The sequence below is a fragment of the Phoenix dactylifera genome, chromosome 3 (assembly GCF_051530095.1).
Source record: "Phoenix dactylifera cultivar Ajwa chromosome 3, Ajwa_hap1_PhDact_Kaust_v1.1, whole genome shotgun sequence".
NCBI classification, from domain to species: domain Eukaryota; kingdom Viridiplantae; phylum Streptophyta; class Magnoliopsida; order Arecales; family Arecaceae; genus Phoenix; species Phoenix dactylifera.
Genome location: NC_143192.1, coordinates 2738617 through 2751723, shown reverse-complemented (window position 1 = coordinate 2751723; position 13107 = coordinate 2738617). Strand labels below are relative to the sequence as shown.

The 13107-nt window shown below is 35.2% G+C and overlaps 1 protein-coding gene across 2 annotated transcripts in view; it reads right to left on the bottom strand.

Moving 5' to 3' along the window:
• The window catches only part of ATGRIP (Golgi-localized GRIP domain-containing protein), a 32492-nt gene that overhangs the window by 9911 nt on the left and 9474 nt on the right, over window positions 1-13107 (bottom strand). For both annotated transcript variants that reach the window (XM_008791142.6, XM_008791143.6), the window contains 8 exons: window positions 11800-11886; window positions 11615-11695; window positions 10109-10234; window positions 8153-8261; window positions 7991-8070; window positions 4105-4233; window positions 3900-4000; window positions 97-230 (listed from right to left, as the gene is read on the bottom strand). In XM_008791142.6, coding sequence (XP_008789364.4) covers window positions 97-230; window positions 3900-4000; window positions 4105-4233; window positions 7991-8070; window positions 8153-8261; window positions 10109-10234; window positions 11615-11695; window positions 11800-11886 — 847 coding nt within the window. The remainder of the gene's footprint in view (window positions 1-96; window positions 231-3899; window positions 4001-4104; window positions 4234-7990; window positions 8071-8152; window positions 8262-10108; window positions 10235-11614; window positions 11696-11799; window positions 11887-13107) is intronic.

Below are 13107 nucleotides of genomic sequence, written 5' to 3'. Positions count from 1 at the left end.
TATTACTAGACAGCGCTATGTGTTTGTGCTTCTCTGTGTGTGTGGCACGCATGCATATATTTGTGCATGTGCTTGTGCAGGCTTGAGAGAGTTTACATCTCCAATGTTCCTCTATACTCTCCAAGTTTTTTTGCCAAGTTTCTTTTTCAGACAGGTATTGAGAGGCAGCAGCATCAAGTTTCATAGTTACGTTTCTTATCCGTTCCTCAGCATCATTAATAGCTGCATCCCTGAAATCAAAATTCAATTGAAGATGATTCTATCTACCTGCTGTTAAAAGTCTGCAAAACATTTGCAAGCTATTAAAAGGTTTAACTGGACAACCTGCTGTTCTGAAAAGTTCAAACAAATTTCAAAGAATAATAGAAAATTGGTCCCAGAATATCAAGGTTTTAGGCTAGCAGAATACTATGTTTAGCTGATAAATATGTTAAGATTTGCCAAATGAAATGATATCTGAAGGTGGAAATGTTAGGACAAATCCTCAAACTGTCCACAAGTCATCAACTGCAATTACAACAAAAATATGTTATTTGAGTACCAAATCATTATTTGATACAATAATATATTCAGAGCTTGATTATTACTAATGGGTTATCTCCTATATTTGCATTCTAACTCTTTCTTCTCAAGGAAAAGCAAGGTGTGGTATAAGGGTGTTTCCCCATGGCATAAAATCCCCAAATCTTGACACTGAACAAATTTTTCTTGCCTTCTAGATTTACAAAAATTCATTTTGCTTGTAACACTTTTTATTCCAGACTTGAGATAGAACAAAAGAATATTGGGCATCATGACAGCGAAGAAGCATTGCCTGATATTACTGGGTCAATGAGCAACATAGCCAGAGAGGTAGAAAAAATTTACTTAACACAAGAAAGAAGCTATATGAATTAGAAACAAAGATTCTCATCAAGATTAGTCAGATGACAAGGAGCACAAAGATACTAAATTGTTCTCTGGCCTTCACATGGGAAAGAATCCAATCAATTGTTTGTGCCATTCAAAAAATGAGTATACTTGGACTCCAATAGCAAGGCTATTGTTACAATTATAGACATAGATGGACATAAGTCTCCTAGACTGCTCACCATGATTTGTCTATGAGATCATATTCTGAGAGTTGACTTCCATAACACACTTCACTTGGAAACAAAGTCATGGGTCAAACTGATGGGGACTTAAAATTTAGCATAATGGTCATGGTAAGCAGGAAAAGACCATACCTAAGACCCAAAATAATGGGTGATCACAACTCAGCAATAAGGCCTTCATCTAAACTTAGTTTCTGGCAAGCTGCCACCTTCATTGGTAAGAAATAGAAATATCATGAGATTACTTCTCTTATAACTTAACTTATGGTCCTTCTCTGTCAATTCTACTATTTTGGCATTTCAGCTTTGACAGAGTAATTGTTCAATGTTCTACATCACAGAGCTTCTCTAACAAGATTAATCAATGTGATTAACCTTCGTCTTCTCAGAGAGAAGCCTTTAGACCACATGTGGAAGTCAAGTTAAAAGTTAGAAACAAACAAATGTTCCGCAGAATTAATCGATCCTCTTCCATTTCAGAATCCCTCCCTTCTGTGGATTATCCCATGTATACAAGATTTTGAATCCCTCACTTCTAGGCCAAGTTAAAACCACCTAATATATCACTATTAAGGTTCTAAATGGTTATCCTGGTACGCATGGTCTCTCATGCCTTGCTATCACAATTCCTTGTACAATTTACTCCATATTCTCCTTCAACATGGGACTGATTTTTCCAATGAAATTGATGTGACAGCCCATAAACCTTCTGAAAACTGCTATCAAACCAGACAATCAGATAATATGATATTACATCAGCCCAAAAATCTCAGTTTAAGAGATCAAAACAACATCTTGTAAATGACTATATTTGACATAACTTGGAGAAGAAACATACCACCATCTTGTCAAGGATAATGTTTTAAAGGACTGATTTAGTATCCACCTATTTGTTCCTGTGCATGCCAAGTGCCAACACATTATACCTATTGTCTTGGTCCCTAGAAAGCACAGCCACAATGCAAAATACTCCAACCATACTGATCTTGTTTTCTTGAATAATGGTTTGGCATTATCTTTGGACTGCTACCCCCCCACACACACACCCCATTTTTTGTGAATCTCAGAATTATGTTGCCTTTCCAGAAGAAAAAAAACATGATCCAATTTGCTGACCTTTTTATTTTAAATTATTGCAAGTATTCATTTTGTAACAACCTAGGACCTCATTCAAAATGGCACGCCAGAAGACTATCATTTGGGTTTCTTGGACCGGTATAAGTGCCCAAGATCAATCCATTGCTAAATAGAAGTGGGATTAAACACACACCTGTATGGGTTCTCACATAATCCCCCATTTAAGTCCTAGCATCCTCTCTAGGCTCAAGGTTCAATTAAATCCAATTGCAAATACCAGGATCGGCCTATAGTTAGCCTCAAAAGAATTTGTGTTGCATTGTCTTTTTGTTTGCATGGCTGTTAGCCAAGTCCGCTCAAATACCATTTGTAACAGCCCAAGACCTTACTCCAAAAAGGCTAGCTAGAGAATTATTATTTATTTCATCAGCCATGTATATGTACCTAAGATCTCCCAAGCACATAATAGATGTGGAGCTAAACACATGCCCACATGGGTTCTCACATAGCCCCCGTAGAACAAATAAACAATAACGATTACAAGTTTATCTCTGAACAAATTGCATATTCTTTGTTTGAATATAGAGTTACTTTGCAATATCCTTACCCATACATGATGTGGCTCAATGAACACAATGTTTTCCCCATTATGGAAATAGGACTTGCATATTGTTTCATATCAGTGTTCCCTCACTCACATAACACCAAATCCACTAATAATACTATTATTAAGGTCTACCGAACCAGTATCAGAGGTTGTACCAGCCGACTACTAGTTTGGTACGATATCAGCAATACCACAAGCCACTAGTTTGGTACGATATCAGCAATACCGTACTGGCCTGTGGCATACTAGAGCTAGGGGGGAGAGAGGGCAAGGGGGGAGAGAGAGAGAGAGAGAGACGGAGAGAGGGAGGGAGACTGAGAGAGAGAGAGAGAGAGAGATGGAGAGGGAGAGAGGGAGGGACAAGCAGAGAGGGAACCCACTATCGGCTCATTGTTCACATCGGTAGCGATGATACTGAAAAGTCGAAAACCTTGGCGACAAGGATCTTGACCTTGCAAAAGATCATGAGCAAGAGGCTCGCGCATGGCAAGCACGACTCAAATGAATCAGGGTAGGAGGCTTTAAATGTAATATTAGGTCGATTCAACCTTCGAACTGAGTCAAACTACTCAAAACCAAGCGGAATCGAACAATTCTGACATAGCTAGTTAATCGTCTAGATATGTCTGTTTGTCATACAGAACATTTTAGAATAACATAGGCAGCAAATAGGAAGCCAAGTAGCCACCTAGCACCTGCACCCAAGGTCAGCCCAAAAATGATAAATTAGAGATCTAATGAGTAATGAATATGATGAGAAATACAAAATCAAGGTTCGTCGTCTCGGTATTAGATCTCGGATTGGTACTATCCTATTACAGTATCGGTATGCAATTTAGTACGATACACTAAGCATACCGAGTGTCGATTCGGTATGACATAACGTACTAGTTCAGTACCAGTACAGTACGGTGCCGACTAGTACGACAAACCTTATGTAAAATTATAGTTATAAGAAAAAAATAAAATGATATAATACATATCAAAAAAGATGTAGCAAGTCAATAAGAAGTGCAACATGACTATTCAATACTAATAAGATGCAAAAACATTGGGGTTGGCACCTACTTGGCCAAGGAGACAGTTTTAAAAGTAGTGGTCGTACATGGAAACCTATTTACCTTGCAGAAATTTCTTTATCATGGTTGACCAAAGCATCTTGAAGATCGTGGATAGCTTTGTCCCTTTCTACTAATGCCATAACTACTTCTCTTTCGGCTTCCTAAAGTAAACAAAGGGCACAATAAGCGTAACATGGAAACAAAAATTTCTTCCAAATGCATTTAAGGTTATCATTAGGCTGTAATAATGAAGAAATTTGCATACTCTGATTGCTTCCTCCTGAGCTTTGATTAATTCTGAGTTCTTAGCTGCAGAAAGCTCAGCATCCTTCTTTTGCAAAAGTGCGTGTGCGCGGACCTTGTATGCAGAAAATTCACTTTCTAAACGGTCGATCTGCAAAAAAAAATAGCAAGTGAAACCGCCATCCAACAAATGAATAGTATATAATTTGAAGAGCATTTTCCCAGTATATAATGTTAAATAACACCTATTATGGCTCCAAAAAGATGTGCATTGATCTGTCATACAATGGAGGCCTTTGACAAATAAAAGTTTGAAATCTTTATGGAGAATTGTTCTTAAAATTAGTTTCACCTGCTCACTCGATCTAGGACTCAAAATATAAATTTGAGACTACAAGATTAAAAGATGAACTAAAAAAAACTGAATCTAGACTAGGAGTTAAAAATTCTGAAACCATTCATTTCCACTCATTGAATAACATTTTGTACAATCTCAGCATATTATATGCTGCTATCAAAGGTAGATACTTTGTAGGGAAACATGACTTATTCTAGATGATATAAGAAGGCAGACAAACTAAAACACAAGCCTTCTCATCTATTAGAACTCAGAAGGGCTAGAAGAATGAACTAATCAATTAAAGAAAATCCAGACAGCCAACTCAATCGGGAGACTAGGAACATCAATATCAAGAGTTTTTTCATAAGACCTTACTAAAACAACTAGTATGGTCCATGAGAATTTGCTAGATGTTATGCATGTCATGTGAAGTAATTGTGGTGGATAGGCTTGTTGCTTTTATGATATTCCTTCTAGCCAGCTTACATGAGGCATAACTTTGATGAAACCCAGTAACTCAATTTCCTTGACCTTATGCTTCATATAAATGTCCTTGTGATTTAGTCAGCTAAAGGTAGTGAAAGAATGTAAACAGGTATGGAATTCACTGAAATTTGGTACATAGAATTATGGGAATCTTTTCATTTTTCAACTAGACCTCTTCAAGTAACTGGATGTTGAAGAAACTTTCAAAAAATATTGACCCATAATGGTGTCCATAATTGTTGATTCTGGTACCTTAATAATGTCAAGGAATTTAAGTCATGGGTATAAACACAGAATAATCCGAGCATAAAAAAATGATGTACAGGATTCACAGTTTTTAAATGAACCAATTATGTGATACATATGTTTAGAAACAATTATATTCTTTGTTCTAAGGCTATAGAAAAACATTTCAATTAGAAAAAAATAGGTCATCAAATCGAGTCCTTATGTACCTCTAGTAAATCTTTCAAATGATTTAAGTACCTTCTATGTAATTCTGTGCTAATATTCAGCAGAACACAGTCTATTACTTTCAAAGTAACAAATACTTGCACAATATGCAACACCATGGACCTTAGCTGAGAACATTCAACACAAAAAACACTAGGCATGTATAGACAAACATTTCAGAGGTCATGCAAGAGCTATAGTAAATGTGCTGCAAGGAAGTTTGAATAACACAGATGATTATAATATTTGCTACCAAAAATTAACCTTATGAACGTAGAGTTTCCAATACATCAGCATAACACAGTACAATGAGTTTATCATATGTTATAAACAACTTATTTCATGAGTAAAAAGACTATGAAGTGAGTTTTACACAACATCAAGGACTTACATAACATATAAGTGATCAATCAAAAATAAAATCCAGCATAAAAAACTAAATAATGGATACTAATTAAAGATATGTGAAACAAGAAGATGCCAACCAACCGAGTTGGTAAAGCCTCTTGTCTTGATAGACGAAATCTAGGTTTGATCCTGACCTCACTCCAATATTCCCCAGCTGAGCATCCACCTATTCTACTTGTGAAAAGTAAATCAAGATTCAAATTTAATGTTTTTGCCACTAGAACTGAGCTAAAATTAATCTGTGAAACTCAATTTTGGCAGCTTTAATAGGTTTCAGCTGCAACCAGCCGTCACAAGCAAGCCAACAGCAGCTCATTCTTAGGCAGGGCTGCATGTGTGTTCACACATCGTCAACCATTTGTAAGCCCCCTTTTTCTAATTTCACATTCAGAGGCCAGGTTTTCATGTTTCAGAGTGAGCATTCCATTATTTGACTGGATTTAAATGCATTTAAGACAAATCTCTTGCTGGGTTCAGCAAGAAGCCAAAATAGGTAATTTGCTTAAACTGAACACCTTTTATTTCCTTACTTGGATCTATGGAAGCTAACAAAACACAGTAGAATTTGCTTACCTACATGAAATCCATTAGTTTGGTGTGAATTTCGTGCAACACACTCTTTTACGTAGATTTGTTTTAGATTTTTCTTTAAAAGAAAATATATAATTCTAGAAGAGGGTGTTTGCTAAGTAGTGTCATGAATGTGATTGCCATAATGCTGAAAGAAGTTATATGTCTTGGAGACTAATCTATATGACATTTTTACCGGATTATTGGATTTTAACAACATTTTGGCATAAAATAGATTTATGAAATCTAAGATTTAAGAAATATCCTAGCATTTAAAGTTGAATTTTTGACCCGAGGCTAAAAATCTGTAGTTTGAACTAAAACTGAGAAATCAACTGTTATTGTTAGAGAATTGGAATTTTTAAGTATTTTTTGTGAATTCAAATAGGGAGTCCTTTCTTCTTTACATATAGTGACTTAAGTAAATATCTCATTTACTTGAATGATAGCACATGCAAATAAGCTTGCCTCTGGCTATCTATCCCTATCCTGATCTATCTGCCGTAAGGACTACAATCTCGACACTAGACACCGTATCGGTTCCTTATTGGTTTAGTACAATACGCCTCTGTACTGAAATAGCTTTCTAACTATTTTTCTCAATTTTTTATCTCGGTACGCCTCAATACAGGTTGGTACACTTCGGTACGGGCCAGTACGTACCTCGATATACCTTATTACGGCTTGGTACAGATCGGTATACCTTGATACGCATTGGTACAGGTCGATATATCTTGGTACGCCTTGGTACAGGTTGGTACGCCTCGGTACGAGATGGTATGTCTCTGTACGAGGCGGTACAAGGCTTGTGCCGAAGGCATGGTGGTAGAACTGAAGGATGAGTTGTGTTGATCCACGTCCAACAGCATTATCCATCTATGGGGGACACAGAAGAAATATTATATGATCTAGTTAGGTGATAATAGGCGAGGGTAAAAATGGATGAAACAATTCATGTGGGCCCCACTTTCAAATATTATTTATGGGTCATGCTGATCCATGGAAGAGATATCATACGATCTATAGGTCATGTGTTGATACAAGTTCCATAGCATCACGATCTATGGGACCCATGGAAGAGATATCGTGTGATTTGATCCAACTGGGTGATAACTCTGGAGCGTAAAAGTGGACAGAACAATTCATGTGGGTCTCACTTTCAAATATCATGTATCCATCCTAAGTTCCTAATGATGTCCAGACGGGATCCATCTGATACTTTTCTCTAGGGAAAAATCATCCACTCAACTATATAGCGAACAAAAGCAAAAATTCCCCTACGAAACAGAAGATTTTATGGAAGTGGCATCTTCCACGAATTTTCTTGTAATTTACTCTTTGTTTTTTTGGATTTTTTTTCCTTTTAGATATTAACTACCCAGGAAAAACTGCCGATACTACCTACGAAACAGAAGATTCGATGGAAGTGGCATCTTCCAAGAATTTTCTTGTAATTTACCCTTTGTTTTTTTGGACTTTTTTTTCCTTTTGGATATTAACTACCCAGGAAAAACTGCTGATACTACCAGAACCAATGCCCTGGTGGAGTCTGAAAGCAAATTCTAGCTTTTGAGCCTTGACATTAAATGCTATCTAAGAGGGCATTAGATTCAATATTTATGTAATTCACTTGCTAATAGAGTTGATGTACCTCATCTTTGGCAGCCATAAGTTCAGCATCTCTTGTATTCAGTAATTGATTCTGCATAGATAACTCTAATTCCAATTGACCTGTAAAGTCAACAAGAGTTGTGTTATCTCTTTATCCTTAAACTAAATAATTACAGAAATACATATAATTTAAAAAATATACTTCTCATTTTTGCTGATTCAATTTCAGATCGTAGGCAGGCACTCTCAGATGCCTCTAGCTTAGTTCTAAGCGTTTGGCATGCTACTTCCCAACTCTGTCGCTCTTTTTCCTGAAAAAAAAAAAGAAAAGAAAAGCAGAGAAAGAGAATGTAAATGACACGAGGCTAAGCAATAAGATATACAGTTAAGGATTGTCACTCAGAACAGATATAACAATCACATATGAAAACATGAGCCTGCAGAGAGAAAATTTGCATATGGGCATCAATTACGTGTTGGAGCTCTAGACAACTGCAATCATCTAGAAATCTTAGAAAAGAGAGAGAAACATGCATTTATCGGTAAAAATATAGTGATACTGCTGAATGGCTCATTATTGGATTTTACATTGTGTTTATTGGTTATTTTTTACATACTTTTATCTCCGCTTTATGTCAGTCACCTTTTATACCATCTAATTATTTTTACAAAACAAAAGTTGCAAAGCTCCCAGATAAATGTTCATCAACAGGCATGTAAAGCTGAATTAGGTGGAATGTTATAGCATCATAAATGTCATAAAATAATAATGGTATGCACCTGATGTATGCAAAGCTCAAACATCCAAAAAGGACAGTCATTTTCTAATCAATATTGCAATTTAATTATTAGCCTACTTAACAGTGGGTGAAGATGCAGATTTGAACGTGGGAGGAAGGAAAGGGCTTTATGCCTTTATCTATATCAAGATAAATGCCAATAGACAAACTAAAACATAGTGCTTTATCTACATCAGCACTTGTCAAACTTTTCATCATTCTTGGTACATGTCAAACTCTTTTACTATTCACATCAAAGATTTGCACTATAATTGGCAAGATCCACAGAAGAAAATGAAGTAAAAAAGAGTCACAAATCATTAGCATATGAACCTTTTGTAAATAACATACTGTCAATCTATGACAATGGATTTTGCCCCAAGTCTACTAGTGAAGAAAAGGGGAGAGCACCATGGCATATATTAGCTTACATGTTATAGTTATTTGACATCGTCAAAAAAATGTACAATTTTTAATAATATAATAGAAGAATATCACATCTAAGTGCCCCCAAATACTAACTTTTCATATTACAAACCAAAATAATGAAACATGCCTAAGAACCATGATCTAAAATAATTATTATATTATCACAACCCTATTACATTGTTTATATATAGAACATGTAGAGATAGATGAAGATTTTCAATAAAACCAAAAAAGCAACATAAGTCAAGTGCCTACATGCCAATGAGAATTGAGAAAAAAATTCAGTAGAGATAGGCAAGGCTGGAGGTTTTCTGACGGTCAGGATGATTGGAAATTAAATTGGTGATGATATTATCAACAAATCAACAGAATATGGACATCTTCCATTTCTGGATTTTTTTTAAAGGTTTGCATGTCCAACTCTTCTGGACAATCACATCAAGTGGCCAGGAAACAATGCCTGCTAACATCATAGGAATTGTAAATCAGGAAGAATATAGCAGATCAAAAAGTTTGCTGCAAATATATTTAGATTTCTGTCGGCGTACAAGAACATTGGATATTTTATCATGAAATACCAACCTTGGATATCAACAGTTCTTTAATAGCTACTCATGGAGTGTAAAAGTCAGAAGCTCAAAGATTAATGTATACTAAGGTGATGAATAATGTCTTTAATGTCAGCTGTTGGTATGTTTATGATTTCTACCAGATTATAACCTAGTGACTGTGCCCCCCAACTCCCACATATATGAGCTTCTCATTACAAGTCATTTTAAGTTCATTTCCACCCATGCCAATCCACTGCCATTAATCTTATCATTCTCTTCCCTTCTCCCAATTTAAGGCTCTCTTAAAAAATGATAGAATTTTCTCAATATGTTACCAGTAGTTTATCCCTAACTAACCAAAAATATAAATGACTAAATGAATATATTTCTCCCTCATACATGTTGGTCTTTAAGATGGTTAAGTTCTCCTCTCACTTCCTCCAGTGCAGCTCCAAGTCTTACAGCTTCCCCAGTTGAAGCTGCATCCATCTCTGCAATTTTTGAATCTTTCTCAGCTAGTAGCATCTGCAGAAAAATAAAAACAATCAAATATGAGCCACAGTTTGTTCCCAGCATTTATCAAGGTACTTATGTCTTAAATAACTGTCCTTCAGAAAGCCCATTTGCAGAAAACATTAAACAAAGCATAAGGAAAGCCAAAGCAATCCAAGGAAAGCCAAGGAAGGCCAGCATTCACAATGACCAAGAGCAAGTGACCTCCGTATTTTCATAAAATTACATCACAAAGTTCAGATACAAGTACACAGGTTAACAAACTAATTATTGCTTTATTCGATTCATCATATTGTTTCTGCAGTTGAAGACGAACTACTTGTTCCCATAAAAGAACTGAAAAATTCTCGAATCCAGCTTGACCATAACTAAATATTGAAGTTAAAAATGCCAAGGAAATAATCAATTTCAAAATGTTATTGAAAACGCGAACTCGATAATTAGTTTCTTAAATTATTAGGGTGATCATCTGAAAGCCCTTAAATGTGTTCATCCCTTTCTCAATAATAAGTAGGATGTAATAATACTGCCACATGCATCATGATCCTATGGAGTGTAGCATACTGAAACTTCAACACATACCATGCCAATTAAAGTTATGAGTGGCTTCAGTATAAAATCTTCAAGTTGGTGTGATATTTGTGGATAAAAATAAAGCACAATGATTTACATATGCACGAAAACTTGTAGGTGTGTGATTTTGAAGGGGAGAGAGGAGAGGATAATGGGCTCCAAACTTACAATCTTGATAGTCGGAACATCCAGTGGATGCTATATACAATGGGACTCTGCATCATGGTTCGTGATCTATACATCTTAAAATAAACGAACCAAATTTTAACAAGTTTGTAAACTACCGAATAGATACTTTCAGAGCTTCTAAGCTGTTGACCATGTGGTCACAAAATGAACAGTTTCTCAAAAACCAACATCTAGATGTATACATGGAGTGGGACTAGTTGATTTAAATATTTTTGAGTATGTGTCCAACCAAAACTTTGTTGCTAGATACCCATTTTCTAAGTAACTTTCGTCATCTCATAATGGATCAGGTGGAGTCCAATCAGATCCTTTTTTAGACTTAATCTGTTTGGAGGTTCGTCTTGTTTGGAACTCAAATCGGTTCAATATGAACAGATCACAGATACAGATAGAGCCAATGTGGTCTGGTGCAGGGTGGATCTGGGCCTGTGCAAGTGCAATCCACATGTATCACTAGTCTCAGTCACATTAAAATAACTACATCAATAAAGAATTGCGGTCAGACTGCACAACTTCAAGGTTCTGAAATGACCTTGACCAGAAGACCTATGAGTCAGCACTTCAGGGAGTGTAATTCACTCTCTTCTAAAACACATAAAGCAAAACCGCCTGGTACATACTATGTAGTACCTGGAGAGATGAGATTGTTTCAGCTGCTTTGCTTCTCTCTGATTGAGCATCAGCAAGTTGTGTTTCCAAGCTTTCTAGTTGCTGCAGATGAAGAAGTAAATATGAAGATATATGGCCAAAATGTGTAATTAAACTCTTTTAACTGGCATACTAGACCGAACGGCACCTAAACCAACATCTTTTACCTTTTGGTGCTTAGTAGAAAGCTCTGCTATTGATGCTTGCCTCTTCTCTTCTGCAGCTTGCAATGAACCCCGAATTTGCTCTAACATCTATCAGAAATTTTTATTAGTAATACTAGGATTATCTCAAAAATCAGTTCATATTTTGACTGCAAAACTAAAATAAAAAAACAAAAATAATAAGACTTAAAAAGTTCGCTGTATTGTAATTGTTAATGTTACTGTAAAAATTAATCTATGGCATTGCAACAAGTGAATGTTAAAGAATGTGAGAAACACACACAGATCTATATATTTATTCAGTTTGACATATGTCAAAACAAACTAAGCATTTTCTGCGAGCTCCTCTTGCACAGTACCAATTACTACAGAATTCCAATTGATGGAAAAAAGGTGACATAGTTTAAGAGTTTATATAAACCCAACTTAATAAGAGAAATAAGCCCTATTTGGTACTTCTTTTGAAGATGAAAAGCACTTCTTGGAAGGCCAAAAGCTTTTTCGGATGATTTTGAAGTGTTTGGTAAAAATTTTGAAACAGCTTTCTGCCTCCTCCAAAAGCTAATAAAGGTCTACTAAAGAAAAGCTCCAATTTGCAGCTTCTAGGTAAAAGCTCTACTTGAGATGCATTGAGAAGCTGTTTTTTAGGCAAAAGCTCAACCGGGAGATCCAGGTTCAAATCCCAACAACAGAATTTTTTAAAAAATTAATTGAAAACTCTTTATTGCCATAATCATTTAAGTTGGTGTCTTTTTATTGCCATAATCATGCAATCAAGGATTTGAGTTTAATCTTATGATGGTGAAGAGGATCTACCCCTTTCTAATTGTTAAGAGATTGATCAATCATAGGGAAAATGAAGCACAAATCAAAGTCAAACATTAAATAACAATGAGATGGATGTTTTGCGTGATCATATTGCGAATCGTCTTATGAGTCGTGGACTTGTTGTTTAGGATAATTATGCTTGTAACAGATATTGAGAAATATTGGTGAATATTTATGTCGCTATTATGATTGTGAATATATCAACAATTTTATTGCCATTTTGTAACTAATTGAACAAAGTCAAACATTTATGATAGTACAATATAAATAATATAATATAACATAATATAATAATATTATATTATTATATTATAATAATCATAAATAATACAATATTATTATATTATAATATAATATCATTTGAATACTATACATTGAAATAACAAGGTCATGTTTTTATATAATAACTATAATATCATTAATAGTATGATAATACTATAAATATTATCATATTTTTTATTAAATATAAAAAAAATATTTATT